This window comes from Bos javanicus, chromosome 10, assembly GCF_032452875.1.
Source record: "Bos javanicus breed banteng chromosome 10, ARS-OSU_banteng_1.0, whole genome shotgun sequence".
Taxonomy (NCBI): Eukaryota; Metazoa; Chordata; class Mammalia; order Artiodactyla; family Bovidae; genus Bos; species Bos javanicus.
The window spans coordinates 20,000,175-20,015,662 of record NC_083877.1 but is presented as its reverse complement, the minus strand read 5'-3'; the positions used below and the strand labels follow the sequence as shown (position 1 = coordinate 20,015,662).

At 56.7% G+C, this 15,488-nt stretch overlaps 1 protein-coding gene across 1 annotated transcript in view; it reads left to right on the top strand.

Moving 5' to 3' along the window:
* The window catches only part of HCN4 (hyperpolarization activated cyclic nucleotide gated potassium channel 4), a 43,369-nt gene extending 30,371 nt beyond the window's left edge, over window positions 1-12,998 (top strand). The window contains exons 3-8 of the mRNA XM_061430310.1: window positions 4,517-4,678; window positions 6,701-6,919; window positions 8,859-9,005; window positions 9,103-9,343; window positions 9,769-9,933; window positions 10,045-12,998. Coding sequence (XP_061286294.1) covers window positions 4,517-4,678; window positions 6,701-6,919; window positions 8,859-9,005; window positions 9,103-9,343; window positions 9,769-9,933; window positions 10,045-11,501 — 2,391 coding nt within the window. The 3' untranslated portion in view covers window positions 11,502-12,998. The remainder of the gene's footprint in view (window positions 1-4,516; window positions 4,679-6,700; window positions 6,920-8,858; window positions 9,006-9,102; window positions 9,344-9,768; window positions 9,934-10,044) is intronic.
* Window positions 12,999-15,488: the final 2,490 nt, after the last annotated feature.

Below are 15,488 nucleotides of genomic sequence, written 5' to 3'. Positions count from 1 at the left end.
TCAGAACTAACATCATAAAAGGGGGTTTTAATGAGGTATAAAGAGCAAGACAAATATTTGCACAGTGCAGCTGACTTGCAGGTGGCCTGTGGCCCCAGCTCACAGTGGGGACACACGAGTGTTTAGCAACCTCTCCCAGCAACGTTCAGCCTTGCTCTCAGGAGCCACACCTGGGTGCTGTGGAGTGTTGGGGGAGGGGTGAGTGTCCACTATCTGGGGTCTCCTCTTAGACTGAATGGAAGTGCCCCCCCAGCTCTTCGCAGAAAGCTCAGACTTTGCATGTCGGTGCCCCTAGCTTAGTGTGTGAGAGCCATCCACGGTACCCCTCACACCACCAAAACCCTCACTACCCACCCCTGCTGGACCTGCTAGCACCTGCACCCTTCAGCCAATACGAGGCACACTGCCACCACCACCACCACCACCACACTCTTGTATGAGGATACGTGAGTCTGTGCCACGTGAAGGGAAAAGCACCTTTTTCCTTCCTGCAAAGCCAAGTGTGTGCATGCTCAGCTGCTCAGTCATGTCTGACTCTTTGCGACCCCATGGACTGCAGCCCGCCAGGTTCCTCTGTCCATGGGATTCTCCAGGCAAGAATACTGGAGTGGGTAGCCATTCCTTCTCCAGGGGATCTTCGCAACCCAGGGATCAAACCTGGGTCTCCTGCATTGTAGGCAGATTCTTTACTGTCTGAGCCACCAGAGAAGCCCAGAGTGGGGCCTTTTTCAAATGCCACTGTGTACCCTCATGGCACCTCTGGCCCCTATCATCCCCATCACTGTCTTCCTCACCTTTGCCTTTGTCACTTAAGCACGTCTCAGTTCCGGAGACCCTGCCACTTGTCCTGCATACTCGTTGCTGAGATCCTGATAAAGGCAAGATTAGACAGGGACCTGATCTTGGAAGAAAATTAGTTACAAAGAAAAGAAAAACAAGGATGATAGAAAAAGGAAAGACATTGCATTAAAATGTGCCAACCTTGATCTGGTCTTTAAGACCCAAAGTAAGACATAGGAAGGAGCCATTATCATAGGCTGTAGAGTCTGGGATGTTTTCTAAAATTGGTCCAAGGCTTTCTTCAGTGCAGTATATGGTTCAGGCTATTAGAACAAGATACCACAGGCTGATGGGCTTAGACAACAAATATTTATTTTTCACAGTTCTGGAGGCTGGAAGGATATTAGAATGCTGTTGTGGTCAAGTTGTGGTAAGGGCCCACTTCCTGGTTTATAGATAACCATGCTCTTTCTGTGTCCTCAGGTGGCCATATGTTGTTTCATATGTCTCTTCTTAAAAAGGCACTAACTCCATTCATGGGGATCCCACCCTTATGACCAAATCCTCTCCCAAAGGCTCCACTTCCTAATACCATCACATTGAGGTTTAGGGCTTCAGTGTATGGATTTTGGAGAGACAAATATTCAGTTCATAAGAGTCGGAAATGAAGGAACTTAATAATAATGATTCTATCCCCACTCCACCTCCTATGTATTTCTGTATGGCCCAGAGCACTTTCTTAGCCAGTTTAATTTCTTGAACAACCCTGAGAAGTGAGGGCAGATATATAGCTTTATTGTAGTTGAGGGGTGGTGGGTGGTGAGAACAGATGCTAGCCATCTCTGAGACTAGGTGGTTCCATGTCACTCCCCCCCCCTCCCCCCAGAGTAGGGGAGCTGGTGTCACCCTTATCAACCAAGACTGTGAAAGGTTAGTGAGTCCAAGGTCATGGAGCTACTGAGTTTACCTAAGCAGGTACTGAAGAGACATAAGTGGAATATTCCCTTGGAGCTGCATCTGGGGCGCTGGTCCTCAGGAGCTGCCTGCCCTGCCTGGTCTCTAGTACCCACCTCTCCTTACACAGGGATATGTCAGCTTAGTCAGGCAACGACATGCTGACAGCCCTGGGGCTGGAATATGGGCCCCACTGGGGCTAGGCTGCTGGGCACACAGCTCTGTCTATGGTATTACACTGTGTGCCAGGCTTCCAGGATGAAACACCTGAGGTCCAGCTTGCAGTGTGGATCGGGCCACATCACTTGGTCACTTTGGGTTTGAATTGTAGGGCTTCCCTGGTGGCTCAGATGGTTAAGAATCTTCTTACAATGCAGGAGACCTGAGTTCAATCCCCTGACTCAGGAAGATCCGCTGGAGAATGGAATGGCAACCCACTCCGGTATTCTTGCCGGGGAAATCCCATGGACAGAGGAGTCTGGGGGGCTACAGTCCATGGGGTCACAAAGAGTCATACACAACTGAGCAACTAACATTTTCACTTTATTTACAAAATGGAGTTACTGAAAACCACCCTTTCTGCCCTGGACCAGTCTAAGAATTTTCAGGTAGCCCTGGGTTCCAATCTGCCTCTTCTGTTGCCACCATGACTGAGGGCAAGTCCCTTTACTTCTCTGAGCCTGGGTGTAAATGGGTTAACATCTTCAGCAAAGTGTTGTTGTGAGTTTGAAAGAGATGATGAATGAGGGACTGGGTGCCTCCCGGCAGGTACAGTGTTACTGTCCCTCTGTCCCAGGGATGTAAGGGGCGATGGGACAAGCTAGAGCTGCCATGGTTCATGAAACTGTCCAAGGTCTGTTTCGTCTTTTCAGCTGGTACATCCAGAGTCATGCTACTAAGGGGGCCACAGGTGGGCACAACCCAGGGGGTGATGGACAAGACGTATTCATCTTCAGTTTTTCCAGACCAAGACCCAGGCTAAGCCCACATTTCAGAAGGGGAAACTAAGAGGCTTCCCTGGTAGCTCAGTGGTAAAGAATCCACCTGCCAATGCAGTAGACACAGGTTTGATCCCTGGTCTGGAAAGATACCACATGCTGTGGAGCCACTAAGGCCATGCACCGCAACTCTATGAGCCTGTGCTCTAGAGCCCGGGAGCCACAACCACTGAGCCTGTGCACTGTAGCTACCGAAGCCCGTGCGCCTGGAGCCTGTGGTCTGCAACAAGAGAAGCCACTGCAGCAAGAAGCCCGAGTGCCACAACTGGAGAGGAGCCCCTGCTCGTCACAACTGGAGAGAAAAGCCCGCACAGCAACGAAGACCCACCACGGCCGAAAAGAATAATAATTTTTTTAAAAAAAGAAAGCAAAACTAAGGTCTCAAGTATCAGAATATCCTACCACCAGCTACGGGGCTGTTACTAAAAGACCACTAGCCAGGGGTTGAAATATCTAGAGTCTGTTTCTTGAGGTCTCAGTTTCCCCCATCTGAAATGGACTTGAACTAGCTCTCTGTGGCATTTGACAAGTCTCCAGTTTTTGCCCAAAGCCCCTCTCCAAGAAGGCTGTCTACCTGGGAGTCACATGGAGGGACCAGAACTCTGGGTGGGGCTCCCCCAAAGTCTCCCAGGCCAGAGGCAAGGTCAGAACTTCCAGAAGCTTCCCTCTAGACTTCCTTCCACCTCTGTCCCCTCACCATCCTGTCTCCAGGATGACCCCTGCTGAAACTGGGCCAAGAGGCAGCTCTGGGAGGAGGGGATGGGGCAGGGGTGCTGGAATGTGCCCCTCGGGCCTGCCCAGCCACACTTCAGCCCCTCACTTTGGAGCCACAGGAATAGAGATGGATGGGTGGCCATCCACCTGGGGATGGCCTGGGGCCCCTCTGGGGGCTGAGGTGGGCTGGCATTGAGGCTGACGTGGGCTAGGGTTGAGGCTGCTGTATTTTATTAAACTGTACAGGAAAGTATTACTTCTCATACATATTAACTCATCAGAAGGATTAATTATTAACAACTTATCAATTAATAATGGTATGCAATTTATTGAATACTTCCATACCTAGTACTAAGCACTTTATATGTATAATTTAATCTTTTTGACAACCCACTCAAAGTTAAGAAGTTATATTGCATTTTCCAGATGAGGCAAAAAGGATCAGAGAGGTTCAGGGACTTTCTCAAGGTCACACAGCTAGGAAGCGGGCAGGAGTGGGGTCTGGGATCAAGGACTGTGGGAACTTGGAGCCTGTGTGTCGATATGGCTCCCCCTCAGTTCCGTGGCTGCCTTAGGCAGAGCCCGCTTTCCCTGGGGTCTATCGAGAGACCAGTGACGGATTTAGGGAAATACCATTCGCCTGGCCTGACCACCCACGGTGGTCCCCTGAGAAGCCTCTGGCGGGCTGGCTCTTCTGCGTGTTGGCCTCACAGCCCATGCAAGCTGAGGAAGCAGTTTCGCTGCCCACTTTGGGCCTCATGGACCCCGCAGGCCCTCCCTTCATGTGTCTGGCCTGGGCAGCTGGACGCCCCATGGGAGGTACTCGGCATCCATGCGGATCCCAGATGGCATCCCTCTGGGGCCCCACTGCCTGCAGGCTGCTTCTCCCAGTGTCTGGCCTGATGCCTTCTCTCCTCGTCACGGCTGAGGCATGCACCAAGCTGGGCGCACCGCCCCATGTGTGCAGAGCAGCGGGAGGCTGCAAACAGCTGCGGGATCTGCCAGGTCTGGGACCAGGCCAGCCCCCCCACCCACTGCCCAGTGGGCCACTCTCTCCCCTCTGTCCGCAGATCTTTCACATGACCTACGACCTGGCGAGTGCTGTGGTGCGCATCGTCAACCTCATTGGCATGATGCTGCTGCTCTGCCACTGGGACGGCTGTCTGCAGTTCCTGGTGCCCATGCTGCAGGACTTCCCCGACGACTGCTGGGTGTCCATCAACAATATGGTGGTGAGCACCGGCCCGGCTGTGGGGGGGACTGAGGACGGTGCCCCGGCCAGAGCAGACCCCGTGTGGGGCCCTTGAGTCGCGGCATGCAGGACCTTCCACCGAGTGCTGGTTAGGGCGGCGCCCCCGCCTCCCTGCTGCTGCCGCTGCCACCTTAGAGCCTCCACCAAGCTTTCCCAGGGCCCCAACAGCACCAGGGAGACTAAGACCTGATCTCCCTCAGATTATACCAGGTGTGAGAAGGCCGGGCTGGTGGCTCCTGCCCTCTTACACGTCTGCTCCCAGGGGCAGAACAACCTTTAACAGCCTAGGAAAGAGAAGCCAGGGAGGGGCGCTGTGGGCAGCCCACACAGACCCCAGATCTCATGTGGCTGCCGCTTTCTGCTGCAGCAGCAGCCCAGGGCTGCCTTTCTGCCTCCTTGCCCCTTCTCACCCACCTCCTTTCCCTGCCCCATAGACGCACACTCTGGTTACGCGTGGGGGTCCTGAGCAGAGAAGGCCGGTTAGATGGAGCCTGATCTCCCTCCCCCTTCAACCCTGTGGGTGGGTGAGAAGAGCCATGGGGCAGGGTCCCCCAGCCTCCCAGGGACAGGGTGAGCTCCAGGCAGGATGGAGGATCCCCTGGACCTGTGAGCCTTTCTCTGGCTCTGGGAACCCTCGCCTCCTCCTCTCAATCCGTTAGTTTGGTTTGGTCTCTAGGGACCCCAGGGGTGGGAAAACTGGCTTTGAAAGAGGTGAAAGAGACCCTGAGGCATCTTTCAGCATTTTGATGAGTTAAGTGTAAATGAATTGGCCAAATGGATCGAATTTCCGGGTCCCCAGAGGCTCAGCAGTAAGGCCGGAAGCCCTGGTTGGAGGCAAGTGGGGGCTGCCCCCTCAACCCTGTCCCCCAGGCCGGGAGCCCAGGGCCCCTCCACCCCTGAAGATCATCAGCCCTGCAGACCTCCCACCCTTGTCTGAACTGAGAACCCCAAGACTAGCTCAGCTCTGTCCAGGATGGTCAAAGTGACCTTGAACTTGGCAGCTCCTGTGCCTCCCTCCAGGTGCTGGAAATAATCTTGGTGACCTCTGTAGTGCTTAGGGCTCTGGGCAAGAGTCTGGGGGTCATGCGTGAGGGTTGATTTCCACATCAATGCTAATGCACCCGCCTTGTGGGCAGAGAGCACTGGGGACATGGGGTGTCACCACCTGGTGGCCCCCTCATTTGGGGCAGTTAACTCTGCTCTGTGTGTGGGTGACAGGCCCACACAGGCACTAAATTTAGGAGGTGGCCCTTCCAAGCCCAGTGTTCCCACACTGAGCCTTCCTTGAGACACGGACTGGCTTTGCAGACAAAAATAGCCAGGAGCCTCGCTCCCTTTCTCTGTCCTCCCGCCCCCAGCATTGTGTGGGTTTCCGACCATCCACCTTTGGGGTAGGGGAGGGTAACAAGCGGCGCAGCCCTGGCTGGATGCAGGCTGGGTTCACACAGGAGGCACCTTAGCTCAGCACCTCTTTAACTTTGCTCACCCAAAATGAGGACAGCGTTTTTGGCTCAGTCTGCCTGAGCTTGTCCCCCCAGGGGAAGCATATCTGGTTTTATAATTGAGGTCAGTGGGGAAATGGGCTTCACTTGGCAGTAGCTTGGTGGGAGGGATGGAGCTGCTTCAGCAAGTGCAGGACAGCGGGGTGGCCCAGCTGGGAGCCCTGGCTACTGGGGAGACTCCAGGCTGCCCCAGGGGCTGAGACGTCAGCCAGGGGCTAGGCTGAGCCCATTCTTTTGCTGGGACTCCCAGTCTGAGCCCTGCCTTCCCTGCCTTGCCAGAGAATGGCCTAGGTGAGGGATTCATTTGGTCACCCCGGGCTGCCGAGCCTCCTCGCTCCTCAACCAAGGTTTTCAGCTGACAGCAAGGTTGGGAGCCTGGGCCCCAGCTACTGGGAGTTAGGCTGGGGGAGGGGTGTGGCTTTTCTAGGTGCTGGAGAGAAGGGCCTGCCTCTCCTTGGCCTACCCCTTCCCCATCTGCCCACCTGTGCATCTGTCCACAGAACAACTCCTGGGGAAAGCAGTACTCCTACGCCCTCTTCAAGGCCATGAGCCATATGCTGTGCATCGGGTATGGCCGGCAGGCCCCGGTGGGCATGTCGGACGTCTGGCTCACCATGCTCAGCATGATTGTGGGTGCCACCTGCTACGCCATGTTCATCGGCCATGCCACCGCCCTCATCCAGTCCCTGGACTCCTCCCGGCGCCAGTACCAAGAGAAGGTAGGGCGGAACGCCGGGGTCCACCCTGGGCTCTCTTAGGAGAACCTGCCCATTGCTCCTTCCCACAGGGAGCACAGGCTGACAGGCACGGGGCTTCCATGGGTCCAGCCCCTTCTGATGGGGGCTCCCTGGGTGGGCGACAGAGTGGGGGACTCCTCTTAGGGGACGCTCAGCTCCCAGCCTTAAAACACCTCTAACGTCTTTTATCTGTACCCCCTTTCCTCCTGCTGTAATGGGGGCCTGTGTCTCTTGCCTGAGGGCCCCTTTCCCACCTGGCCCCCTATGCTGTGTCCACAGTCCCCTCAGGCCTCCTCCTCTCCAGGGCCCTCACACCAGCACTGACACTTGCCCCATCTCTCCCTTCTTAAAAATGTCTGTCCATCCACCATCATTCGGCTTCGGCTGCTATCTTTTCTGCTCTCTGCCTCTTTCTCATGGACAAATTCCTAAAACCAACCAATGTACCATGCAACCAACCCAACTTGCATTGTTTGCGGATGCTGAATCTGCCCTTCTCTCAGCCTGCTGAGTCTGAGGTCATCTGTGCCCTCTGTGTTGCTAAAGCCAGAGGGTCCTGTGGGGTCCTTGTCTTGCTTGGCCCCTGACAGTTATGACTCCCTGCTGGGCTTCGTATTTGTTTGCACAACCGCGTGCTCTCTGCTCGTTTCCCCACTCTCCTTGGCTGGCTCATCTTCTCAGTCATCCCACGCTGGGCGCCTGGTGGCGTGGGCCCAAATCTCTGCTTCTCTCTCTCCAGTTTTCTTAGGGGCTGCTGTCTTCCCACCCCACCCCATGTTCTGTGTCCATCTCACTGCAGTGGGACCCAAATAGTATAATCAGCCCCCAGCTCCTTCTTAAGCCCCACACTACTTGATGCCTCTTTGGACCTCACCCTCATCACGTCCAAGATGAGAACATTCTCCAGCCTTCTCCACTCCAACCTCCCCTCATGCCTGTCTTCTTAGTGGATACAGTAGTGCAGACGCCCAGGCCAGAATCCGGGAACCATCTTTGGTGCCTGGTAGCGGCTGCCCTGTCATCAGCTCCTTCTCCTTCATCCCAGCTGGCTCCCGCCTGGGTCACGGCACTTGGAAAAACCTTAGGGAACATCACCTCCTTCTTGTCATTGCTCTGTCTCAGCACTGTGTCCCCACCTCTTTGGAGCGCTAGTACATCCTATTTCTGATGGTTCCTGGGGTACAGGGACTTCCCTTACATCCCCCTGTGGGAACATCTGTTTCTTGCCTAATTGTGCCTCCTATCCCAGCTATGCACCTGAGGATCCCCACTCTCCACCCACAATCCAGGGGTGGCTGGAGCGGCACCCACCCATCACCCCGGGGGGCCAGGGGCAGGAGTGTTTCTTAGTTGGTTAAGTCCTGGGCACTTAGGTTCACAATCTTTTGTCCCTAAACCTTTACTTAACATCCCTTCTCTACCCAGCCCCTCCCTCCAGCTGGTAGGCCTAGCTGGAGTTGCTCTTTAAGCAAAGACTCAGCCTCACCGGAGCCCATGGTTGGACACATGCCCCACCTGATGCGTCAGGCATCCTGCCTTCAGTCTCCAACCCCTCCAAACCTCTAATGCAGCCCATTCCGCTGCCTCTGCCAGTTTGTTACAACTGCTGGGAAACAGCTCCTTCTAGAGTCTGTGAGCGAGGCCGCGCTGGTCCACAGTGTGACATAGAGGAGACTGACCTTTAGAGGAATCATTGTATTGAACATGGTGAAGACTGGGTGCTCTAGTGCCCCTCCTCTACCCCAAGTGGCTGGGAGTCAGGGCCACATCCACGCTGAGGCCCTCACTCTCAAAGGTCAGCCAAAAAGGCCCACGGGAGCCATGCTGGCTCTAGTCACCAGCAGCCGAGACAGCGTGGTGCCAGCTGGGGCGGTCAGACTGGCTGGCTAGGAGGTGACACTCTCTCTCTCCTGGCACTCAGTACAAGCAGGTGGAGCAGTACATGTCCTTCCACAAGCTCCCGCCCGACACCCGCCAGCGCATCCATGACTACTACGAGCACCGCTACCAGGGCAAGATGTTCGACGAGGAGAGCATCCTGGGCGAGCTGAGCGAGCCACTGCGGGAGGTGAGCTTGGTGGCTCGGGAGGGGAGCCAGGCCTTCCTGCTGGGCGGTTCCCCTCACCTCCGCCTCCCTTTCTCAATTCACCCCATCTTGGGAGCAGGAGATCATCAACTTTAACTGCAGAAAGCTGGTGGCCTCCATGCCACTGTTTGCCAACGCGGATCCCAACTTTGTGACCTCCATGCTGACCAAGCTGCGCTTCGAGGTCTTCCAGCCTGGGGACTACATCATCCGCGAAGGCACCATTGGCAAGAAGATGTACTTCATTCAGCACGGGGTGGTCAGCGTGCTCACCAAGGGCAACAAGGAGACCAAGCTGGCAGATGGCTCTTATTTTGGAGGTGAAGCAGCTAAGGGGTCCTGGGGGGACAGGGGAATGGGTTGGGGAGTCACCAAGAATGACATCACAGACCCTCACGCCACTGCCTGGGAGTGGGTGTCTGTGAGGCTGGCGCATGCTATCCAACTGTTTTCAACCCGTGGACTGTAGCCTGACAGGCTCCTCTGTCCATGATGGGATTTCCCAGGCAAGAAAACTGGAGTGGGTTGCCGTTTCCTCATACAGGGGTGGTTCCAGAGATGGGAGTTAGTCTGGTACCCATTTGGTTGCAGGCTGGCATCCGAAGGGGTCACAGCCTGGGGATGGGGCCTTGTGAGCCTGTCAAGCTTCTGTCCCAGCAGCAGGGCCCAGGTCAGGGTGGGACGGGGTGGTGGTGGGGTTCTGTGGAATCTGCTGGGAGGCCACTGACTCCTGATATCCTGGCAGAAATCTGCCTGCTGACGCGGGGCCGACGCACAGCCAGCGTGAGGGCTGACACCTACTGCCGCCTCTACTCGCTGAGCGTGGACAACTTCAATGAGGTGCTGGAGGAGTACCCCATGATGCGGCGGGCCTTCGAGACGGTGGCGCTGGACCGCCTGGACCGCATCGGTGAGCTGCCTGCCGGGAGGGAGGTGGCGGCGGGGCGGGGGCGGGGGCGGGGTACAGGCTTCTGTCTGCTCCCACCCCGGCCTAAGTGCCTGATCTTGTTCGGTGGTCCAGGCAAGAAAAACTCCATCCTCCTCCACAAAGTCCAGCACGACCTCAACTCAGGCGTCTTCAACTACCAGGAAAACGAGATCATCCAGCAGATCGTGCAGCACGACAGGGAGATGGCGCACTGCGCGCATCGCGTCCAGGCCGCCGCCTCCGCCACGCCGACCCCCACGCCGGTCATCTGGACCCCGCTGATCCAGGCGCCGCTGCAGGCCGCCGCCGCCACCACCTCCGTGGCCATCGCCCTCACTCACCACCCGCGCCTGCCGGCTGCCATCTTCCGGCCTCCCCCGGGGCCCGGGCTCGGCGGCCTCGGAGCCGGGCAGACGCCCCGGCACCTGAAGCGGCTGCAGTCTCTGATCCCATCGGCGCTGGGCTCCGCCTCGCCCGCCAGCAGCCCGTCCCAGGTGGACACGCCGTCTTCCTCCTCCTTTCACATCCAACAACTGGCTGGATTCTCCGCGCCGGCCGGTCTGAGCCCGCTCCTCCCCTCGTCCAGCTCCTCCCCGCCGCCAGGGGTCGGCGGCTCCTCCCCAGCGCCCACGCCTTCCACCGCCGCCGCCGCCGCCACCGCCGGGTTCGGCCACTTCCACAAGGCGCTGGGGGGCTCCCTCTCCTCGTCCGACTCGCCCCTGCTCACCCCGCTGCAGCCGGGCGCCCGCTCCCCGCAGGCCAGCCAGCCGCCGCCCCCGCTGCCGGGGGCCCGGGGAGGCCTGGGACTCGCGGAGCCCTTCCTGCCGCCCCCGCCGTCCGCCAGGTCCCCGTCGTCCAGCCCCGGGCAGCTGGGCCAGCCTCCCGGGGAGCTGTCCCCCGGGCTGGCCGCCGGCCCGCCGAGTACGCCAGAGACACCCCCGCGGCAGCCTGAGCGGCTGTCCTTGGTGGCAGGGGCCTCAGGGGGGGCTTCTCCTGTCGCCGTCACCCCCCGAGGAGGGCCCAGCCCTCCTGGCCACAGCCCGGGCCCTCCAAGAACTTTCCCAAGTGCCCCGCCCCGGGCCTCTGGCTCCCACGGATCCCTGCTCCTGCCCCCTGCATCCAGCCCCCCGCCGCCCCAGGTCCCCCAGCGCCGGGGCACGCCGCCCCTCACCCCCGGTCGCCTGACCCAGGACCTCAAGCTCATCTCAGCCTCTCAGCCGGCCCTCCCCCAGGACGGGGCGCAGACTCTCCGCAGAGCCTCCCCGCACTCCTCTGGGGAGTCGGTGGCAGCCTTCCCGCTCTTTCCCAGAGGCGGGGGCGGCAGCGGGGGCAGCGGGGGCCTCGGTCTCCCCGGGAGGCCCTATGGTGCCGTCCCTGGCCAGCACGTCACTCTGCCTCGGAAGACATCCTCAGGTTCTTTGCCACCCCCTCTTTCTTTATTTGGGGCAAGAGCCACTTCTTCTGGGGGGCCCCCTCTGACTGCTGCTCCCCAGAGGGAACCTGGGGCCAGGTCTGAGCCGGTGCGCTCCAAACTGCCGTCCAACCTATGAGCTGCGTCCCCTCCCTCCTCCTCTCCTCTATTTTTTCTTTTTCTCCCTTCTTTTTTCCTTCAGGTTTAACTGTGATTAGGAGATATACCAATAACAATAATAATTATCATTAAAAAAATCCACACCAGAAAAACAAAAGACAGCAGAAAATAACCAGGTATTCTTAGAGCTATAGATTTTTGGTCACTTGCTTTTATAGACTATTTTAATACTCAGCACTAGAGGGAGGGAGGGGGGAGGGGAGCAGGCAGGGCCCAAGTATAAAAGCCAGAGGAAGGCAGGTGGGGTCTCTGGGGCTTGGCAGGGGTGGGGATGACCCATGTTTGGGGTTCCTAGCGCAGACCGGTCATTGTATTCATTTTAGGGCAGTAGCCACCACTAGGCCCTTAGCTGTGAACCTGGAGCCCCACTCTGCTGGGAGTCATCTCCGTTCCTCCAGGAAGGGCTGCCCATGAGTTTGTTCCTAGGGAGCCTCAGTTGCCTGAGTCCTGGGGACAAATGGGTCAGGGTCCTGAGAGTCTTGCATTTTTTTCTACTGCAAATTTAGCAAGATGTATATGTATATGTATGTAAGATGTGTATATGTATAGCTATGTAGCGCTCTGTAGAGCCATGTAGATAGCCACTCACACATGTGCACATGTGTGTGCAATCTAGTTTAACCCCATGTTGCCAGGACACCCAGGTCACCTTCCATCCAGTAACCTGCCTTGGCCCGCAGGCTGGGCACCACAGGGCCTGGGGGAAGTATCTTCTCCAGTCCTCAGGGAAGAAGACCCCAGGGCCTCTTGGCAGGCCTCCTCTCTCCCCATCTCTGGTCTCAAATTCAGCCCCAGCCCAACCTTCCCTCATGGAAGCGGAAGACTCCAGGCCGTGCCTCTCCTACCCTGCAGGGCCTCAAGCACATCCCATCACCTCTGCGGCCCTCAGTTTTCCCATCTGTAGAATGGGAGGGGAGGGAAGCTTCTATTTATTGAGTCTGCTCTGTGCCAAGCACTGGTTTAGCACTTTACACATATTAACTGCTTCAATTTTACAAATTGAAGGAGCTGTAGCTACTTTGATTCTTCCCATTTCACAGACGAGGAAACCGAGTATTAGTCATTGTTCCAGAATCGGATAATTACAAGTGGCAGAGCTGGGACTGATCTGAGATTGTAATCTAGGCCTACCTTAGGCTAAAGCTGATGTTCCTTTCATTAGAAAATTGTGTTGACAGGAGCTGAATTTGACACCCATGCAGGGTATAGATGGAAGAAACCACATTTTGGAGGTAATCAGACCTGGATTTCAATCCCAGACCTACCACTTCTTAGCTTTCTGAGCTTTCTTAGCTCATCTGAGCTTTCTGTTAACCGTCTGTAAAATGGAAGTACTCGTGGTACACCTCACAAGGACCTATGAGGACCAGATGAGAACTGTAGCACACGTGACATGCCCAGCCCAGCACCTGGCACATAGCATAGGAGGTGCTCAATAAATCATGTTTCTTCTGCTTCTCATGTGCCCAGCACCTTGCCCCAGTGAGCTATGGTGAGATCCCGAGGAGCTTTGGCTGCTGCTCCAGGACTTACAATCTCAGGACACAGGAGGTAGCTGGAATTTTCTAAGGGTCTAAGGAAGGTGTGTGGCCAGTGGTGGGCTTGAGCCAGGCCTCCAGGTGTGGGAAAGTTAGAGGGAGGGAAGGAGGGGGCAAGGAGTCAGATGGTGTGCACAGTGGGGAAATGACTGAGGTGGATGTGGAGTTGTGGAGTCAGGGGGTTTGGGAAGAGATCTAGAAGCTGTGGTCAGAAGGAAGCCTTGTGTGATAGGCTAAGGGAACTGACTTGGATTCTGAAGGCAACCAGGAGCCAGAAGCAGGTCCAAAGTGGAGGCCATTGTGAAAACAGCTCAGAGCCATGGTTAGCGGTACCTCCACTGCCTAAAGCGGGAGAAGAGGTTCGGCTGCCAAGGCCTGAATAATAAGAGGGGCTGATGTTGCCTTGTCCATCTGAAACACTCCTCCACATTCTTAAGCCAGAATGTTGGCGAGATCAGGCTTTGTCCTGGGATGTGGACAAAATTTCTCTATAGATGGGTCACGGGGTGTGAGGCAATAATCCAGGAAAGAAAAGGGGGAAGGGTCCTGGGGTCTTCGGAAGAGCCACCTAGCCTTGGTCTCTACTGGGCAGAAGAAGGCCCCCTGAGTTTTCAGGGCTGCACGTAGCAGCACCTTCTATGAGTGCTGCTCATAGAAGTTTGGCACCTACCTGTGCCCCACAAGGAGGGCAGGACTGGATCCAAACTCGGCCTAGACCTGGAGGTGGCAGGGGGTGGGGAGGGGATAGGGATAGTGGGGGGTGCAGGGCCGTGAGTAGTGAGGACCCTCCTAGCCACCAGGACTTGGTCTCACCACCCTCCACACACATACAGAGACACAGATACACACGCAGTTTATGAAAGCTCTGACTCAGCCCAGCCACTCCAGAGAGTGGGAAAGCCAGGTCTGGTCAGTGGACCCTTCCATCCCCCATCTCTCACAAGCAATTTTCAAATCTTCCACTTTTAAAACAGAAAACGGTAAATGCACCGAGTTGTATATTTTATTTAAATAAAAAAATTCCAGCAGATGCTGCCTTCTCCTAGGGGCAAGGGATGCGGGGTGCAGCGTGGATTCTGAAGCCTCAGGAGCCTGGCCGTGGAGGGCAGTGGGACACTGTCCCTAGAGCAAGGTGTGCTTGTACGCACAAGACTGTGCCCCCAAGATCAGGGGGCGGGGAGCAGAGCTGTGAGAGAGTGTGAGGTCTGGCTATGGACAGAAGTGTGCACTGTTGGTGGGCTGGTGAGAGAGAAAGCGTGTGTCCTTGGCTAGTGTAGGCATGAGACCCTGACTGAGGTCCTTCCCACCCCAGCTGTGGGGGCTGTCCTGGGACTCCTTGGTGCTGCCTGGAGAAGGATAGTGTGCACATGAACTCCAGTGAGATCCTGAAGAGGGAGATGCCATCTCAGCCTGATCAGATGGGTCACAAAATGTTACCAGGCTGGGAGGAGGGTGTCATGGCCAGGGCAGAAGGTTGCATGTTAGAGTAGCCAAGGAGGCAACACAGCTGCTGGGTTCTTGCGGGAGTTGGGGAACCAGAGAGGCCTCACTGTAAGGAGGTGTGACATGGCACTCCCGACTGTGGGTGCTGGAGGGGGTGCCTGACTCCAGACCCTCTGAGAAGACCCTCAGGGCTGCTTCCTCCACCCCTTGCTGAAGAGGGTCCCAAGGGCCCTCAGAGTTGTACCTTGTGGTGTAGGAGAGAGGCAGCGATCTGAGTCTGGAAAGCAAATTCCCCAGGGCCACATGGTGGTGGCAGAGGATTGCCGTGTTGCCCGCACTCCAGAGGGGAAAGTCCTCAGAAAAGGGCAGGGAATCCGTTCCCATCCCCATCAGTGATCGCCTAGTAGATGTTGTTGCCATGGTAACTGGCCTGGGAGTCCCGTTGCTAAGCAGGCAGCTGCAGCAGGCCCTGCATCCCCATGACAACTGCCCCCTGCGGCCCAGGAGGCCACGGGTCCTCAGGGACCCACCAGGAGGGCAGGGCAAAATGCAGGCCTGGCATCTGGGGCTATGGGGAGGCCTTTGCAGACAGCCAGCCACTGGGGGGTGGGACGAATTAGCTACACACCCAGCCAACTTGCAAGGGGTAGATCCAGGCTACTTGCCTCCACTCAGCCCCTCAAGGATCCACCACAGGCTTGCACTGGGCCTTGCTCCTCCACTGAGGGCTGGAGCAATACCAATCACTATCTTCTCTGTTCCCTGACTACAAAAGGACACTTAGTAAGCACCCACTGTGTGCTGGGCACTTGGTGCTTTCCTGTTCTCTCATTCCATCCTCAAAAATACCCTAAGGGAGGGCCTCAATACAGTAAGCCCAGGGGCTCAAAGAGGGAACCTGCCTAGACCAGTTGGCTGGAATGTGAAGGAGCCAGGGTGTGCACCTGGGGTCTGGAGACTCAAAC